The sequence below is a fragment of the Cebidichthys violaceus genome, unplaced genomic scaffold (assembly GCF_023349555.1).
Source record: "Cebidichthys violaceus isolate CVI_PGR_0920_01 unplaced genomic scaffold, fCebVio1.0.p SCAF_71, whole genome shotgun sequence".
In the NCBI taxonomy this organism is placed as follows: domain Eukaryota; kingdom Metazoa; phylum Chordata; class Actinopteri; order Perciformes; family Stichaeidae; genus Cebidichthys; species Cebidichthys violaceus.
This window is the reverse complement of record NW_027176939.1, coordinates 644,436-664,665: the sequence shown is the minus strand read 5'-3', so window position 1 is coordinate 664,665 and position 20,230 is coordinate 644,436. Positions and strand designations below refer to the sequence as shown.

Here is a 20,230-nt window from a genome sequence, read left to right as displayed (position 1 = left end):
CTCTTCCTCTGCTGCAGAGGAAGATGGATCCACGTCACGGTGACGCACTGAACAGGTCGACAACCACAAAAAGAGCCATTCATTTGTCCTATTTAGTTCATTTGTTCTGATGTGACTGAGATCCTGTAGAGGAATGCTGATGAGTTGTGTTGGAGGCTGCAGGCCTGGAAGAAGAGACATGTTTAGTTGTGATGATGGAGAATCAGCTCAGCCTGTTAGTTCACTCAAGAACTGTTCGTCCATCGGCCTATTGGCTGAACAGACTTTGAGGAAATATATTTTAAAATGTAAATCATTTGTATCTTGGTTTAACATGATCACTTCATTAGATGTTGACCTCTGCTCAGGTTGAAGCACAGCAGTCCTGTGGTCTAATACACATTTCCTTCATTTCACACTTTATGTCATAAATTGATTCTTTTTGTGAATCTGAAGAGCCTCTTCAAGTGTGGTGTCAGTCAGTGGTGATTGGCTCCTCTGATAACTCCTAACACAAACCTAACGGTGACAGTTGTCCCACTATTTAAAGGAGACTGAAGCTCCTTTAACACTGGACAAAAGAACAACTAACACCCACGAATATCTGGCTTTGGTCACAATCAGCATCTGGAACACGTGACTCTGATTCACGAATATTTATCGGCAGTGATGGAAACATGACACCCGAGTGGAGGCGCCAATTATCGATGTGCATCAAAATGTGATGCGTGTTAAAGAGAATATATAATAAAAAAAGAACAACAGGGATTAACATACCAAACAAAGAAGTGATATGTTCGCCTAAACAAAGCCTCAAGACTGGAGTCAGACAACAGACATGTCACTGCTGATCTGATAAAACTCCACAGAAACAATATGAAATATGAATATGAAACTCCACCGTTCCAACAATCACCAGCTGCTTTTCAGTTACCTGTGAAGAGAAACAGACATGATGTGACAAAATCCTTCATTTAACTTGTAAAATAAACTTCATACAAACTCGATAAAAACTCGATAAAATTGGTGAAAACCGTCTTCGTCATACAATTCAAAGAAGAAGTGCAATAAGAGTGAAAACAGTCTATACGTTTGCAGACTTTATTGTTCATCAGAACGTCATCCTGTTGCATCTAGAGGCCTTTTTCACAGCAGACATTTGAACTTGGCAACCCACAAAAAGCACAAAGGTGTTTCTATTAACATTGACAGTGGCTCTGTTGTTATCGGCGTGTTCTGGTGAACCAGGACATGTGAGACAGTGATCCAGCACCAACCCAACAGGACCCTGAAAATATAGCACTTCATTTCATTGTCAAGCGAATAGTAAACAAACTTTTGAAACATATCAAAAAAGAAATTGTAATTTGCCGCACGTCAATCGACTTGTTTGGATCGGTACACTCGATAGCTTCCTTCATAAGAGGAATTGTTTGTCTGGGTTTGGCTGTCTATCCGATGAACCAGAGACACATGGAGAGTTGTCTTCAGGAGTTTATTTCAATTAGGTACGTTTGTATTGTTTCTTGATGTCAGCTACTTTTGGCCATGTTCCATCTGTCCACAGGTGAAGACCAGCATTAGAACGTCATGAGAACATCCAAGAAAACGTCGACGTGCGCCTTAAACGTTCTCTATGTCGGCATCTACAGTGTTTCTCAAAGGTATTCACAGTTAGTGACCAACTCTGTTTAGACAAAGGCAAAAAAAGATAACTTTTTGTTTTTGTCACTGAGGAAGTTTTATGACATTTTGCCGATTCCATCCAGTGTGTCTGATGTGTTTCTTCAAAACGAGCATGCACATGTTTGAATGGAAACAGGACTATTGTCTTCTGGAGACAAAGGCTCACGATAAACCCTGCGACAGTTTCAGATTTCAATACATCCGCTGCCAACTGGTTCACATTAAGCTTCAGCCACCATCCACCATCCACCCCCACATTAACATTCACTCACCAATACATTCACCAATACATAATAATAATAACATATTGTCTTCTTATGTTGGAGACATTCAGGAACTAAGTTGATGAGAACAAGACTCACAGGGTGTTCTCTTATAAACCCAGATGAACTCAGTCTAAGTTATAAAATAAACTGCATTCTTTCAGCCTCAGCACTCCAGCCAATAGCAGCTGGGCTTCACGTCCAGTGACTGGATTTGAATAAACAGCTCCTTCTCCACCGTTGGTGGCAGGCTGACTTACCCATTGATGCTGGGAGAGCGCGGCTGATTCTGTGACAGTTTAAATATTCATAACTTGGAACAGAAGGGGAGCATCAGTCGTACACTGTTGCAAACGGGACTTAAACCGTCCTGAAAACACGACACAGATGTACACCCTTTCAGCTCCGCGCGCCGCGCCATGTTAGCTGAAGGGATTAGAGATCGGTGGGATGCATCAAAGGTGGAGGAATAACAGAAAGAGGAACGGAGTCTATGAGGAATACGAGAGAGAAGATAAGCAAACAGAGAAGCTGTCAGAGACAAAGACGGGATTCAACACTTACAAGGGAAGAGATGGAGCTCTGAGGTGAACATGAGACCTCAGGGGTCACTCTTTCCCATGGGACTGATGTTTACTCCGGATCAGTCTCATCTGCTCATCCTAAACCACTATTGCACACTGTGACGGACTCTGACACACCGGCAACACCGGGAGGGATGGGCCAGCGGGTCTTAATCTACCCTGTAACAGGGCTGAGCCCCCCTTCCCCCAATTTGTACTCAACTCAAATCGCTAGACGATACAATGTTGCCAACGTTCCCTCAATGTTTGATTCAGAGATGTACCGACGAACAAAATCATAGGTATGCCACAAAATAAACCATTTTGTATATTATGCACGTACTCATGAACCGCAAACACCGCAAATCCAGTAACTCCACATCGGAGCCTGCTGCAACAACAACATGAGACTATTGTTCTGGGTGACCGTGGCTAAGTGGAGAGCAGGGCCGCCTTTCAATCAGAGGGTCAGTGGTTCTATCCCTGGCTCCTGCTCCGCTAGTCTCATGTCAATGTGTCCTTGAGCAAGACACTTAACCCCAAAATTGCTCCCGTAGATGTGTCTATGGTAGAATTGTAAGTAGCTTTGGATAAAAGCGTCTGCTAAATGACCGTAATATAATGTAATGTTCTTAAATCTGAGCATCACCTGAGAAGAATATGAATATCTCTTTTGAATTGATGAACGATTCTCTGTCAAAATCAGCAGAGGGAGACGCGTAGAAACGTGACTTTTTGGATGGCACAACCATAAGCTAAACAGTTGTTTAATAAACTAATCTTGACTCTAATATTGAACCTCCCAGGAGTAAATGTTATCTAACATGACATTCTGATGTTAGCCTGACTGGATAAATCAACAGTAGTAGTAAACCACATTATTCATTTACAACTAACCATCGTAAGCGTTCACTGGTCATCTGCTCAAAGTGGTTTGTACTGGATTTTGAGGAGACACAAATTGACATAATTCTTTCACAAAAGCTCATAATCAGGTAGCAAAGTAACATTACCATGAATAAAGAACAGCAGGACGAAAAGGACTTTCTTAAATGACGTCATGTGAAGTCAACATTTACTGTTGGTATGGAAGGTGTGTGGTTGTTCGACCCATGCACCTGGACCTTCGCTCTTCTTATACTCTTTTATTTTCATATCTTGTAACTTGCGTTAACGGTATATGGATATAAGCCACTCGCTGTGTGAGTCGCACTTTGTTCTACGTTCTGACCGAACACCAAACCTATCCGTGGTTTGCAGAAACATACAATGCCAACGTTTGTTCCAGGCGAACGGGCCGATCTGTTTTTCTATGCAGCAGCCGGCTCTGATCCTGATCGACTACGGGTCCGGGTCAGTACTGCTGGTCTGACATTAACAGGTTGGGTTGATTCAGAGATCATTGGTGATAATGGCTCAGTTATAACCTGCAGCCTCGGGGTGATCTGCCATGCAGCTCGCAACCAAAGTTTTCAACGGAGCAGTGACATCAGAGTCTCCTGGATGCGTCCTGAATCTAGTTCAATACAGAATAGTTTGTTGTTTGCTGCCTACAAACTTCACTGTGATGTCTTGTTCACGAGTATAAACTCTGAGGAGGTGGTGCTTCATTCCATTTATACATTCATCTGGATATTTCTGCAACGCTACATACTGAAGAACTTAACAATACGTGTGTGTGTGTGTGTGTGTGTGTGTGTGTGTGTGTGTGTTCAATACTCTATGAACAGCAGCAGATGAACTCCTTGATCGGGTGGATCAATGTGTTTAAGTAAAGGCCCAGAGGGACACAGACAGACGGGAGTGAGAGCAAAGGAAAGCGAGAGAAACAAAGCGAGTGAGCAGAAGATCCATTGAGTGTGTTTTTGTGTGGCTGAAGAATCGTCCCAGTGGCTTTGAACAGAGGGATAATCCTGTCAAGTAAGCAGACCTTTGGATATTCATGACTGGCCGAGCGGCTCCGCGGACTGAAGGAGGACACAGTCAGGATGGGATTAAACATCAAAGTGAATGTGAGGAGTGCAGGACTGGGACATGAATCGGCCGATGCAGAGGCCCAGAGGTCTCGGAGGGGTGTGCTGGGGGCCAGTTGGGACCAGTTGTCTGATGGGTGGACAGCACTTTGAATGACTGCAGGATGAGGGCCTTCTAAAGGTCTTTCAGGAGAGTGATGTGGTGCGGTGTGTGCACCTGCCCCCCAATCTGAGAAACATAGGATGTAATCACAAAATAAGTTCTCATTACTGTCGTCCTTCAGTCTGGAGAGCTGCTTGAACGAGAGATGCCATGACAGAAATAATCAAGCGGTTCGACAATGCCGCACCTCGCACGGCAGCTGGATTCTCGCAACGTCAGCAAGAAGTCCCTGTTGCCAGGCTTCAAGTAATGCGCTCGTGTCCGGTGGGTTGTTGACAGTGAGACTGGGTTGGTGACAGTGAGACTGGGTTGGTGACAGTGAGACTGGGTTGGTGACAGTGAGACTGGGTTGGTGACAGTGAGACTGAGTTGGTGGCAGTGAGACTGGGTTGTTGGCAGTGAGACTGGGTTGGTGACAGTGAGACTGGGTTGTTGACAGTGAGACTGGGTTGGTGGCAGTGAGACTGGGTTGTTGACAGTGAGACTGGGTTGGTGACAGACTGGGTTGGTGGCAGTGAGACTGGGTTGGTGACAGACTCGGTTGTTGACAGTGAGACTGGGTTGTTTACAGTGAGACTGGGTTGGCGGCAGTGAGACTGGGTTGGTGGCAGTGAGACTGGGTTGTTGACAGTGAGACTGGGTTGGTGATAGTGAGACTGGGTTGGTGGCAGTGAGACTGGGTTGTTGACAGTGAGACTGGGTTGGTGATAGTGAGACTGGGTTGTTGACAGTGAGACTGGGTTGGTGACAGTGAGACTGGGTTGGTGACAGTGAGACTGGGTTGGTGATAATGAGACTGGGTTGGTGATAGTGAGACTGGGTTGGTGGCAGTGAGACTGGGTTGGTGATAATGAGACTGGGTTGGTGACAGTGAGACTGGGTTGGTGGCAGTGAGACTGGGTTGGTGACAATGAGACTGGGTTGGTGGCAGTGAGACTGGGTTGGTGGCAGTGAGACTGGGTTGGTGACAGTGAGACTGGGTTGGTGACAGACTGGGTTGGTGGCAGTGAGACTGGGTTGGTGATAGTAAGACTGGGTTGGTGGCAGTGAGACTGGGTTGGTGATAATGAGACTGGGTTGGTGATAGTGAGACTGGGTTGGTGGCAGTGAGACTGGGTTGGTGGCAGTGAGACTGGGTTGGTGATAGTGAGACTGGGTTGGTGATAGTGAGACTGGGTTGGTGACAGTGAGACTGGGTTGGTGACAGTGAGACTGGGTTATTTACAGTGAGACTGGGTTGGTGACAGTGAGACTGGGTTGGTGACAGTGAGACTGGGTTGGTGATAGTGAGACTGGGTTGTTTACAGTGAGACTGGGTTGGTGGCAGTGAGACTGGGTTGGTGACAGTGAGACTGGGTTGGTGGCAGTGAGACTGGGTTGGTGGTAGTGAGACTGGGTTGGTGATAGTGAGACTGGGTTGTTTACAGTGAGACTGGGTTGGTGACAGTGAGACTGGGTTGGTGGCAGTGAGACTGGGTTGGTGGCAGTGAGACTGGGTTGGTGACAGTGAGACTGGGTTGGTGACAGTGAGACTGGATTGGTGGCAGTGAGACTGGGTTGTTTACAGTGAGACTGGGTTGGTGGCAGTGAGACTGGGTTGGTGACAGTGAGACTGGGTTGGTGACAGTGAGACTGGGTTGGTGATAGTGAGACTGGGTTGTTTACAGTGAGACTGGGTTGGTGACAGTGAGACTGGGTTGTTTACAGTGAGACTGGGTTGGTGACAGTGAGACTGGGTTGTTTACAGTGAGACTGGGTTGGTGGCAGTGAGACTGGGTTGGTGACAGTGAGACTGGGTTGGTGGCAGTGAGACTGGGTTGGTGGCAGTGAGACTGGGTTGGTGACAGTGAGACTGGGTTGTTTACAGTGAGACTGGGTTGGTGACAGTGAGACTGGGTTGGTGACAGTGAGACTGGGTTGTTTACAGTGAGACTGGGTTGGTGACAGTGAGACTGGGTTGGTCACAGTGAGACTGGGTTGGTGGCAGTGAGACTGGGTTGTTTACAGTGAGACTGGGTTGGTGACAGTGAGACTGGGTTGGTGACAGTGAGACTGGGTTGTTTACAGTGAGACTGGGTTGGTGACAGTGAGACTGGGTTGGTCACAGTGAGACTGGGTTGGTGACAGTGAGACTGGGTTGTTTACAGTGAGACTGGGTTGTTTACAGTGAGACTGGGTTGGTGGCAGTGAGACTGGGTTGGTGACAGTGAGACTGGGTTGTTTACAGTGAGACTGGGTTGGTGACAGTGAGACTGGGTTGGTGACAGTGAGACTGGGTTGTTGATCAGTGAGACTGGGTTGGTGACAGTGAGACTGGGTTGGTGACAGTGAGACTGGGTTGGTGACAGTGAGTCTGGGTTGGTGACAGTGAGACTGGGTTGGTGGCAGTGAGACTGGGTTGGTGGCAGTGAGACTGGGTTGTTGAACAGTGAGACTGGGTTGGTGACAGTGAGACTGGGTTGGTGACAGTGAGACTGGGTTGGTGGCAGTGAGACTGGGTTGGTGATAGTGAGACTGGGTTGTTGAACAGTGAGACTGGGTTGGTGACAGTGAGACTGGGTTGTTGACAGTGAGACTGGGTTGGTGGCAGTGAGACTGGGTTGTTTACAGTGAGACTGGGTTGTTGACAGTGAGACTGGGTTGGTGGCAGTGAGACTGGGTTGGTGACAGTGAGACTGGGTTGTTGACAGTGAGACTGGGTTGTTGAACAGTGAGACTGGGTTGGTGACAGTGAGACTGGGTTGTTGACAGTGAGACTGGGTTGTTGAACAGTGAGACTGGTTTGGTGACAGTGAGACTGGGTTGTTGAACAGTGAGAATGGGTTGTTGTCTCGGGTGCTTCAGTCCTGTGTGATTATTTCAGCCTCCACAGCAGCCATGCCACCACGAGATGCTTTAATGACAACAACCCCAATTTTTCGTTAGTGAAGCCTGCGATCACGTTGCAGCGCAACATATGTCAGCTCTCTGAGTCGCTGCCCCCCCCGGGTCCCCGTTCCATAAATCAAATTAGCACCACAGTCCACATGGCTGTCATCTCACTTACAAGTCAGCTCCACAGAAGTAAATCTAGATCATGTTCCCTTTTTTAAAATTATGTCTACGTCTGTATTAAGCGTTTAATTCATAACAGAATGAAACGTCAGTCGCCTGTTATCACGCTCTGGGCAGTCAGCAGTCCTCAGCGGGAGGCCTTCAGGAGCTGGGACAACATCTGTGACAAACCTGCTGCAGTTTAATCAGAGCGGAGGCTGAATAGAGCGGAGAGCGGAGGCTGCTTCAGTCTGATCTCTCAGGTCTTAGTGGGGATTTAATGTGCTGTGAGGAGCACGAGCACAGTGGGAGCTGAACGAGCTGCTGCAGGAGGTAGAACATGGAGAAACTCTGGGCTGTCTCGAGGGGAGGCAGGGGGGGCGTTGTGTGTGTGTGTGTGTGTGTGTGTGTGTGTGTGTGTGTGTGTGTGTGTGTGTGTGTGTGTGTGTGAGTATGTGTGTGTGTGTGTGTGTGTGTGTGTGTGTGTGATACAGTGTATAGGCTGACAGATGTGTCCATCAACGCCTGAAAGAATCATCTTACATCCACTTGCATCCATCTGCCAGCCTGGCGTGGCCACGTTTTGTGAAATCAGAACAATGTCTTGAAATGCAAAATGCCGTTCCCCATTCAGGGAACCAGGAGGAGAAAAGGTTTCATCAGCAGATCACTCTAACCCTTTAAACTGTGGAGGGGTGATAACTCTGGTTGTGCAACAAAGCACAGAATACGTTAACAAAATAGACGTCTTCATTTAGTATTTCTCAAAAGAAACTAAAACATCTTTTAATTTAGCGTTGCGTAGTTTCCTAGGGGGGGAACATTTATTTGTCATTAGCCATGTTTCCATTCACCTATTTTTATGCACCGTTTGAAGCATCGTATTATAAAGCAAACTTCGCTAAAACGTTCTTTATTGTTAAATCTGTTCACTGTCAGATTACAGCCATGTGTAAAGCTTCCACCACCAACCTCTGACAAAACTACAATGTAGTTCATTCAATCCAAAATTTTAATTTGCTAGACAATTGAATGGAAACAAGGCTATTGTCTAACAAGTAAGGTGACGTTTATGGTGAAAATGTGTGTTTAAGAGGTTGAAGATGCATAGCAGCAGTGTTAAAAAGAAACACAACCTCAAAGTTTTCATTTATCCATTGATTCCATTAGCGTCCACCCATTCACGGCGTATCAAATTAGAGACATTAGCATCAGAGACACCTTTTCTTCGCAGCAGCATCTTCCCCGGTCAGCTGGGAGGTGTGATCCCTGCAGCGTGTCCTGGTTCTGCCTCGCGGCGTCCTCCCAGCCGGCCGAGCGTGAAAGGTGTCCAAAGGGAGGCGTCCGGGGACGATCCCTAAAAAAAGATCTGGCTAACGGGACAACTTTGCAATATATGTGACAAAATGCACAAACTCTGAAGGGTGTTCTCAGAATGTATCAGGAGAATAAGACAAACCTCTGGACCTCTCCCTGCATCCTGCACTGAAGTCCAGACACCCAGATACGATGTCTTAGCTGCTCATTACCGCAATCATATCCCTAAATGATCATTCCTGTTTGTAGCTTTGGTCATAATGCTTTTCAAGGTCCTCTCCAAATGAACCGCTGAGATTTCAGATTGTATTATCGGGGAAAGAAAGAGCAGTTCAACATAAATGAGTGCACTAGCTGCAAGTACAGCAGGTCAAAGTTAAAGCTGTGATTGTCTTTGAATACAGTTGATAGTTATGGTAATAGTTATTAGTTTTGACCTGTTTGATCATCTGACTGCTTGTTTCTTCGATCAGACTCATTTTTTGCGATGTCACTGCATTAAACTTTAAACTTTAAATCATTTTAACTGATAGACATGAAAGTCAGAACTAAGAAAACAAAACCCACGTTGAAATCAACCAGATCTATTGTTTAGAAGGCAGAAGGAAACGGTTTGTTGGACTTTGGTGGCGGTGGCTGTTGTTGGAGTCAACACTGTGATGCTTGAATAAAATACATTTCTGCCCATGGATCATGAAGACGGACCCGACATTGTGTTGCTGTTGTAGTCTCTTTATTTGGCAGTAACACATTCAAAGCCAGTTCCCCTTTTTTGTCTCACGTTCAGAAGTCCGATGTCTGGGACGTGTCTCCTCATCCATCACGCCGCTGTCAGCCTTCACTTTAACGGTGACTTGGGTCTTGCTGCACCGCCCTCCATACAGATAGGGATAACCTCTGGAAACCCACCCTTGGCCTTGTGCCGCCAATAAATCGGCAAAAAGAAACGTCTCAACCCGCCCCCCCCCTAACATTTAGAATTTGACCAGGGAAGCTGCTGACCTCGATCGCTCGGTGGGAAGAAGCAGAGGCTCTGTGTTTGACTTGGGACGAGGATTCCTGTGGACGTTTAGTGTCAGTGAATCCATCACTGTCACGGTTAAATAGGATCGGGGGTTTGAAGGAGACTTTGTGGGGGACGGGTTAACTAACACTTTCCTATTAGCGGCCAAATCCCCGGCGGCATTGTTTCAGAGAGGAACATCTGCTGTGACAGTAAACAATCATTGAGTTGGATTACGTTTGGTGTAATTCTAAATGACTGCAACGAAAGGTTAGAGTGCTTTGGTTCGACAGTGGGAAACTTAGAAAACAATACAGAATTATTCTTTTAAGAGTCAGAGAATTTCCAAGCTTTTATTTTGAAAGTGACAAGGCATCTAGAGCTTGCAGAAAAAACATCAAGACAGGGAAAGTGTCAGCAGTTAGCAACTGGAGATATGAACGTGGCAAACGTCCATCTGTATTTAAACAAGCGCGACCATCTGAGCGTGTGCAGCTATTGAGAGTGAAGCGTTTAGGCTCTCTTTCACAAAGGGCTGAAACCTTACACCCCTTCCACCTTCATTATCCCCGCCGCGCTGTGATCAGCGGCTATCCCAGAGCAGCGCTCACAAAGCATGCTGGGAAGGACAAAAGGCAGACCTCCAGCCGATTGGTTCCACCTTATTAACAGCTTGTAATCTTCTCATGTCTTTGGCCGGGCCTCACAGAGCAGGAGTTAGGCCCAATAGACGAGCGTGTCCTCGGATCCCGCTTTGAAGCCGAGCGGCCTTCTCCCCTCTGACAAGAAGTCCCGTTCTGTTATATTTCCATTGTTACTGCTGCACCTGTTTGCCCACAGGGACGCATGGAGAGAATCAGTCACTGGCAACTGTTAGTTTCTCATTAGACTCTCTGAGCGCATTGTAAACAGAAGACAGTCTTCAATGTAAAGCAGGTGCACCTCCTCAACGTGACCGTTAACGAAATAGAATACTTTAGATTACAGTAGTTGTGATCAAACACAGGGTTGTGTAGCGGCTTCTCTTTTTTATGTTACTTTAAGGTTTGAATTGGGCTCTTAGAGCATGGATTGTAGTTTTTAAATTTAAAAGGGGGCAATTTGTAAACAGTCTACTACTGTTTCAACCTTTTTTATCTAAAAAAACTTGAAAAATTGGTAGAATTTCCGTTGGAAGTTCACAAAATGATGATGTAGGATTGTTTTTGTGTGTTAAATAACGCTGTTGTCAGCCTTGTCACTTCTGTGAGTTAGTCTTGTTTTATTTAATATTTAGTGTCATTTTCTGTTGGATTTGAAGTATTGGAGCCTATGAAGTCAATAAGAACAGTTGAAATGCGTCGGTGCAGGAAGGAGACAGGTGAGAGTTACCTTTAACCAGGTGAGAGTAACCTTTAACCAGGTGGGAGTTACCTTTAACCAGGTGGGAGTTACCTTTAACCAGGTGAGAGTTACCTGGTTAACCAGCTACGAGGCTTGTCGGCTCTCTGTCGTGCTCTCGAGGAACACAAATGTGTTTTAGTTTAAATCACGACACAGTCGGTGAGGAACAGAAAATAGCTGCGTAATCGTCCCAATTAGTCGAGCGTCCTTCAGACATTAACAACATAAGTCGAACCGCCGAGGCAGCGAACACATCGGCGCTCCATCAAGTGACACACAAAGGAGCTCAATCAGACACCTGATGTAAAGTGACTCCATTAAGTCAAGCCGCCGTGGCTCGACCGCCTCTTTGTGTGCAGGGAGGTCGCTTCATAATTATGCCAATTTGTACTCAATCAAAGAGCCGGTGAGGTTGTTTTGTGTGTTTCTGTGAGGAAACGTCTGGTCGCTCTGCTGGTCTGAACTCAGGATTCACTTTTTAAATAAAAAATGACATTTGTAGCGCAGAAACCCTGTGGTTCAACAATTTAGTTTTTCTTTTTGTTTAGTTTTTTATTATGTGTTCATTCAGAATGAATCTAGTGAATTATCAGAAGCTCATTTTCTCTTTCATTCCAACCCCAAGAATCAAATATTAAGCCTCCAAACATGATATATTAAATAGTATAGTAAACATGTAGAGGTCTAAGTGTTTAAAGCTTAGGATGGGTTAAGTGCTGCAGGTACATTTCATACAGGAACCTGTGAGTATGTATGAGACATTATAAAGACAGTTCTCTTTTATTTGTTTTTATCTTCCTGTGATTATCCATTAAAATCAAATATATAAGCCTTATTCGTATTATTACACCTAACCCACACCAGGACGTTAAAGAAATGCTCTTGACTAATGGAGGAGTGAAAGTGTGTCGAGTCCTTTTGACGTTGATAACCACTATGTTCAGTGGTGTCACTTGGGTGTATTTTTCATCCCGTATTGGGAGGAGACTGACCCAGGAGTTTGGCCGAGGTGTCTTCCTGTCTGTCAGCCGCAGGAAACGGCTCCACACAGACGAGGCATTTAGCTCCCAGGTGCAGACCCGCCATCGGAGGGCCTTGCCCAGATGGATGGTACTCCTTCCACCATAAAGACACTAGTCTTCTGCCTGCCCTGGAGCCACCGGTGCTCCTGCCCTGGTCCAGCCTCATCAAAAGGAGCCTGGAAGCTGGGAGGCGGATATGCTGGGCTGCGGCCCCAAATCAAGCTCACTTTTCTTTTCCCTTGTAAGTGGGGGATAAAAAAAAAGCAGAGTGGGGGAGGTGCGCTTTGCTGGTAGACACCAGCTTCTTTCTTTCTCCTCTTTTCTGACTTCTGCATGTGGGGCTCCTTGCAGGTGTCCTTTTACACCCAAACCAGATCCCACAACACAGTCAAAACCAGCACAGCTTGTTTTCTTTCATTGCTCGGTTTATTACCCCTCATTGTCAGACAGGCACTAGAAAGCAAATTGAGCTCTCACACACACACACAAACACACACACACACACACACACACACACACACACACACACACACACACACACATTCATCCTGGCTGCCTGCACTCTGTTCCCCTGCAGGTGCGAGGGTCATCCGCCTGGCTCTTTTCATGGGGCCCTCCCTTTCCTGTCCGTCTGCAGCCGTCCATTCAGCTTCAATCACAGCACCAGCCGGACGCCGCCGCGCCGCTGGCGGGGCAGGGGAAGCGCCTCCGCACACATCTTTCACTTGTTGAGCGACAAGCGAGGAGCGGCTGGGGGGGAACATAGAGGGTCTTCCTCCCCTGCGTCTCCTTCTGCTTTCATCGTGAACAACTTGCTTTCTGTGTGTGACGGTGCGGTCCTTCCCCTTCTTCCCCCTGCCTTCCTTTTCTCCCGCTCAGATGGGCTTTTACAAGGAGGACAGGGGGGGGTTGCAAAGGAGGAGGACGGCCAGGCTCCCTGTGCGACCGAGGGATGCCGAGGTCTTTTCTTGCGGCTCATGAATGGCACATTTGAGGTTTCCAGCCTTGCTCGGTGCCCCGAGCCAGCTTCACCTGTGGTTGGAGTCAATTGGCCTGTTGTCTGGCTGTCTGGAACCGTGCCCAGCTCTCCGCCAGCCAATTTGGTTAGCGTGGCCCACTCAGAACCCAGCAAACAATGACCTCCACCTCGAAAACCATCAATTAACTCCCAGCACACAATGGTGCATCCATTCACTGTTTGCCAAAACTGTTCTCTGACACGATTAACACCCACGCTAATGCCGCTAATACCTGCCCTCCGCCACACAACGGCGTGCGAGTGAGTTTAATGTCTTCCAAGTTGCTGCGTGGCTGTAGAGGTGCGTTCCTGAGCCCTCGGTGCTGTGTGTTCTTGTGTTCGCTTTTAATTACCTCCACACAAAGGAAAAGCAGAAGCAGCGTTGCTCATGTTGTCGGATGCTAACGAGAGTCTGCAGCTACGCTGGAGGCTCCGAGGCACAGCGGAGCTCAAGTCCACATGGTATCATCAGCTGACCTGCTGCTGGTAGCTGATACCTGCAGACCACATTCCTGCCACAGGAAAGACCAAAAGCATCCTCAAAACACATCTTATCACATCACTTAGTCTGCCCTGAAATATAGAATACAGTTGTCCAATTTACAGTTGTCTATTTAATTCTTTTGTATTTTTGCTAATGCTTCTAATGTATGTATTGTGACTTTTTCCCGTTTGTAATGCTTTGTATCTTTAACTCGATACTTTTTTAGTTTTGCTAACGTTAATAAATGATATTTTTTACTTTGAGGAATGCTTCGTGATGTTGGGCTGGAATAACCTTTGACTTGACTGATGTTCATCTTATTTTAGAGTGTTAGGATGCTAACATCTGATAATTATAAATGAACACTGATGGGACTGACGTCAGTTTTGCAGGAATTTGTTCATAGAAAATTGTACAAAAGGACGTCGCAGGTAAAGTTCTGATCATCCTCTTCTGTGCTTCTTTTCAAACTTTTAATGAGATTTAGTTTTAACTGTAGGTAATCCTGTTATAAAATGCAGTTCTGTTCAACGTATAATTTAATTTGAACATTTGTTTGGATCGTTGAAATGCTTCTTGTATTTGATGCTTTTGAATTCTGCTTGTTTGTCGGTTTCACTGCATGTGTGTTTTATATTTAATAACCTAACGGACAGAGCTTTACTGAGATTAAAACTCTTTTTACATGACAACAAAAAGAGAAGACACAACATAGCAGGTCTAGTTCAGCCTGTAGAACTGGATCTGTACGCTTGCTGTCTGATCACATCAAAGAGGTCTTAAAGGTGAACTCCATATGAATAAGTGAGTGTTTGAACGTTGTGTGTGCATGACTTTCTCTTCAACCTACAGGATCAACTAAATAAAACACAAAATAATGGTTTTCTAATATCTTGCCTTAAAGTGTCCCAATTTTCAAAGGCATTGGGTCGGTGTTGTCACCACCTGTTCTTTATCATTTAACTGTCTGACATGACACAAGTCATGAAGAAGTGTTTCCACTGAGATGTCGTGAGTCTGGGAGGAGTTGAGCAGAGTGTGGGGGGGGGGGGGGGGGGGGCGTTCAGCTCACTTTTGCACCGTGTGAGCCGTGGGTCTCACCACACGCAGCTGTGGAAATGAGATAAAACTGAGCCGCCACTTTAGGAACGCTCTCATTCTCATCCAGACTCCTCTGAAGCCAAAAGTCAAACACGCAAGGAGACGTCTGTGTTGTGCTGGAGGGCAGCTGTCTTCTGCACCGAGAGGAGAGACCAACAGCTGGAGGGATGAAGTCTGGATCTTTTGCACTTTGTGGATTTTTTTAAAAAGCAGAAGGCAAGTATTTTTGCATCGGCTGTTTTTTGGGTTGTCTCTCAAACTTCTATCTTTTTCTGAAGACATTTCTGTTTAAGAAGTCCACTGAGCTACAGCCCTGAAGATAGCACTCTGAACAGACTATGAATGTGCTGTCGAACCCGGCGATCAGGGCCCAGGAGCAGCCCCTACCTCTCTGTGGCCCCGGGTCAGTCCAGGACTTGCCCCACTGCCCTCCAGGGTTTAGTCTGAGCTCCCGCCTGAACCCCACGCCCGTGCTCGGCCTCCAGGGCGGCCAAAGACCAACCAAACCACAGAGGGAGCTCAGCGCCGAGGAGCAGCAGGAGCTCAGGAGGAAGATCAACAGCAGGGAGAGGAAGCGGATGCAGGACTTGAACATCGCCATGGACGCCCTGAGGGAGGTCATGGTGCCTTACGCCTCCTCGCCGTCATCTGCCTCCCCCCCCCAGTCCCACCAGCCCGGAGCTCCTCCGGGCCGCAGGCTCTCCAAGATCTCCACCCTGGTTCTGGCCAGGAACTACATCCTCCTCCTGAGTTCGTCCCTGCAGGAGATGCGGCGGCTGCTGGGGGAGGTGAGCGTCGGGATGGGGGTGAACGCGGGGCCGGTCCCCCGGCTGTTGCTCGCCGGAGGGTGGCCCCTCATATCTGGCCCCAGTCAGCTCCTCCTCACCCAGGAGTCCCTCCTCACGACAGCAGCCTCCTCCTCTTCCTCCGCTCCATCGTCGTCTGCTGCCAAATGTCCCCTGCTGTCTCCGGGCCCCATGGAGGCCGCCCTGGCTCCTGTGCAGTGGGGCTCTGCGGGGGCCTCAGGAGGGCCCCTGTGCCCCTGCGGAGTCTGCAGACTGCCCAGATTCAGCCACTCCACCCCGGCTCCGAGATTCCCAAAGTGACGCGTTTGAAGTTGAAGAAAAGACTCGATGACTGTTATATCTCTTTTTATATGAATTGTTATTTTTCTAACATTTTTAACTTGTTTATAATATGCTACTGCAATAACTCACAATGACCCTCTGAGCTGTTTAGACCTCATGGATCGACTCTGTGTTTGGTAAGACAGTTCCTTTCTGAAGCAAATATTATAATTGGTGTAATTAAGCAATCTACAATTTTTCTCAATCAATTACGAAGACAAACAGTGACGTCACGTCACACGTCTTTCTTTTTATACGAGAGAGGAATCCAAGGAACTACAACGATGTTCTTCTCCAGCAGCCCTTAGATCATTTTGTTTTTCCAATTTTTGTATGTTCTAATGCAAAACTTCATTGCCGTTTTGATTATGTTCATGGGCAACATTATATGGATTGAGTGAAGCTGTACTGAAGATGTATTTATGGTGCGTGAATCCTTCTGCATGTGATCAGACAAACAAGTCCTTTGGTTGAGGTCAGAGACAAATCATGGTTCAGATCGAATAATTCATGAACACGACACGTGTTCACCTTATCCATGTGCTGTGAGCGCACTTTAGTGAACGAACATTGTACTGATGTTCAGTATGAACATGCTGTGACTTGCCAGATGTGCTGATAATATATAATTGTTAATTTCCTGATGATATAATGATACAATTGTAATCCAGGCGCCGTTACACTCTTTTGTTTTTGTTGCCAAGCCATGTGTTGGAGACAGAGTGTTGTGTCCTCACCTGTATGAAGTAAAGAAAGTCTACTTGGACTCTGTTGTTTGCTCAGTGTGTGTTGGCTGCTGTCGCAGCACCTTGAACAGTGATCCACGTAGTGAAACGGGGGCGAAGTCGTCCGTTGACGCTGACGAGGCGCTGGGCTGAAAAGCCCCTCCCGCCCCCAAATAGTGAAACAGTCCTCATCTCGCCCCCCCATTCATCACCCCAACAAGCAAAAGATCAAACCCCCCCGTGTAATTACTGCTCCGCAGAAAGGAGGCCTTTTGATTACCGCTCCCCTCTCTCTCCTTCCGTCCTCAAATTCTTGCTGTTGCTCTGTTGAGAGGACCCGGGACGGGTGATTCGGTGCTACTCATTACACTCGCTCCACAATATGTTCAAACGCCCAGAAAATGTGTCTCTCTGAATGGGGGCTCGCTCCTGCAGACCCGCCACCCCGGTGGAAGAAAGCAGGGCAGCCTCATTCCAGGCGAGAATAAGAGGCGCCGGCGGGAGGGAGGATGGTCTCAGCCGCAACCTGGCCCTTAGAGCGGCCTGCATGAATAACAATAATGAGAATAATCATAATCATAATGCTGATAAAATACTCAAAATAATTGCTACCCCGGAATAAGAGGATTACGAAGGGTGGATGGTGAATGGTGGCGCGTGAAAGGACGGGAATCTATTAGCATCGGGGAGGACAAAAGAGGAGCTGGATGCCATTAAGTGAGATTAAGCTAAATAAGGCTTGATTTTCTTACAAGGAACAAGGAGGAAGGAGAAGAGGGTGGGAGTGAAGGAGGCGAGGAGGGGGAGGCAGGGAGGGGTGCTCTGATTCATAGATCAAAGTAAGATGGCCCAACTTCACGTCTTTCATTTACATATAGCTGCTTTATCTCCGGAGGGATTAGCTACCTTGCTATTTTCTCTGGGTTGCTCTCCATTCGGCCACCTTTCGCCCGACCATCCACTTCCTCCGGCTCTCAGGATGCTTCTGCTTCTTTTTCTTTCTCTTTCTTCTTGAGTTTGGCTCCTTAATTTCTCCCCCCTCTCGTTCTCTGCCCTTTTCTCTCGGTTTCTCCGAGAGCCTCTCACTTTCTCGAGTTTGGTGGTTTCATTGTCACGGCGACGCAGGGGTCTGGTCAGTCTTTGTGTTGGCACTTTAACTCATCTCCATTTCATCACTGTTGTTCAATGGGGCGAGGAGGGCTTGTGAGACAATGCACACACACACACGCACACGCACACACACACACACACACACACACACACACACCAACGCACACACACACCAACGCACCAACGCACACACACAGCGTTCAGTGCAGAGGACTCAGCGCTGAATGCTTCTCGCTCTCATTGAAGGTGCAGCACATCCACAACATGTGTCACGAGTCAGCAGATGAAAGTCAAATGATGCACAACAGTGTGAGAGTCACTAACACATATGACTTTACAATGAGAAGTCATATGGAGTAAAACTAGAGTAAACACGATGAATTATAGTCAGCTCATATCTATATTTAGTATTTAGTATTTAACTAGCAGACATTGACATCAAAGGCGGCAGTAGAATCACTTGTTGAAGGCAGGATTTGCCGGTTGTGGTTTGTAAACATGACATTCCAAGTTATCCCATATTTTAGCTTTTTTTTTTTCCAGTTCTCTGCCATCTTTTGTTGCTTCCTCTTGAATGCTCTCAATCCGACACCTGTTCACTACATCTTTATAAAGCTTGCAGAAACATCCTGAATGCGCAAAATAATAAAATGCAGGCAGAGGATCGAGTCTCTGCAGACACAGACGATGGAGCGGCATTATTTTATTATTGAGTCTGTGTGTAGTTGTTTTGTAATCATTGTGCGTTTAAGGCTGTACTGACACAATGGAATGTTTTGTTTGTTTGTACATGTTGGGAGTGTGTAGTTTAAGTGGACATTTATAATTTCAGTTAAAGTTGTGTAATAGGACTTTCCTGAGTGTGTGTGTGTGTGTGTGTGTGTGTGTGTGTGTGTGTGTGTGTGTGTGTGTGTGTGTAAATAGATTCTGTTTGCTTGAATAGCCTCTTGTGGGACAGACAAAGTACTTTGCATTGAATTGCAATGAAATGGCCGTTCAACCCGATTACCAGGCGATCACCAAACACCTCCATAGTCAAACCAGTGCGCCGTCTGTACAGTAGACACACTGGACCGCAGGTTACCACAGCAACCGTACACGCCATAGACCGCTGCGATTCAGCCAGCTACTGGTGACACTTAACATAACAATGGATTAAACTAACCGCTGCCTGTGGTAAACGACCAGAGCCTCCCAGCAACACTCTGTCCTCACGTCATTCCAGCAAATTTACCTCCAAACGACAAAACCATCGGTTGAAGGAATTCTGACTCTTGTTTGTGATTATAGAGCCTCAGAGGGAGGAGACAACAAACGCAACAAGTGAAAGACTTTAACTCAGGAGATCACTGCTTACCAAACCCAAACCATGACGCTTTTCTAACCCTAACCAGCCTTAAACCTGACAAACCGTACCCAGTACAAGGCTCGTCTCATCCAACATGTGCAGCTATACCTACAAAAAAATCACACAAAATCATCTCGTACGTTCTCCACATAACCATGAATGAGGAAGTTTAAAGACTGCAGGTCCAACAAACTGATCTTTGAAAGGAAGACAACAAGGACCTTAGAAGTCAACGTACTTCAGGAACTGAACCTGAACCGAACTAAGTATTTTATGATGTTTTCCTAAACCGAACTAAGTAGTTTTGTTGCCTAAATGTAACTCAGCAGTTTCCTGTGAAGACGGAACTTTATATTCAGGAGACTATATGTTTATAACGAGCAGAAGTTGACACGTGTTGCTGGACGTTCGTAGGTAAACTTTCATCATACATGAGGAATCACTGACCAGCAGCGATGTCAGATCAGTAAATGTGTAAATGGTTATAAGTTCCTCTTTTGGGGAAACTCTAAACGAAGTGCTTTGGAACTGTCAGATTTAAGTTTCATATTTAGATTTCTGTAAATTCTCAACAGAGTGGGAGGAGCTTTGTTCCAACACTGCTTTATAAAATTGAGTGTTTTGAGACCATCACATATTTGCAGCTGAAGTCCTACAAAGTGTTCCATCTCTATGGCTCCATTTTGGATTCCAGCCGTCGTGTCCCTTTATGTTCCAGCATGTGTCTCTAATGTGGACCGTACTCATTGTCTTCCACTGTCCCTCTGCTGCAGCCTCTCATCTCAGAGTGCTGTTTGCCTCCGGCCTTTGTCGAGCTGTTTCACAGCACTTAACCAGTCAACGTGGGGAGTCCTTGGCTTAGGAAGTCCTGAGCCATAAATTTCATCTCCACAATGAGCGGAGCACAGGGGCTGGTCAGGACCCCCATTTAC

At 46.6% G+C, this 20,230-nt stretch overlaps 1 protein-coding gene across 1 annotated transcript; it reads left to right on the top strand.

The window, feature by feature from the left end:
• The first annotated feature begins 15,067 nt into the window (after window positions 1-15,067).
• olig1 (oligodendrocyte transcription factor 1) lies at window positions 15,068-16,780 on the top strand. Its single transcript, XM_068736684.1, has one exon. The coding sequence runs from the start codon at window positions 15,327-15,329 to the stop codon at window positions 16,092-16,094; it is 768 nt and encodes a 255-aa protein (XP_068592785.1). The 5' UTR covers window positions 15,068-15,326; the 3' UTR covers window positions 16,095-16,780.
• The last annotated feature ends 3,450 nt before the right edge of the window (window positions 16,781-20,230 follow it).

Coding starts and splice junctions, on each gene's coding strand:
- olig1 (XM_068736684.1), top strand. CDS start 15,327: ATGAATGTGCTGTCGAACCCGGCGATCAGGGCCCAGGAGCAGCCCCTA.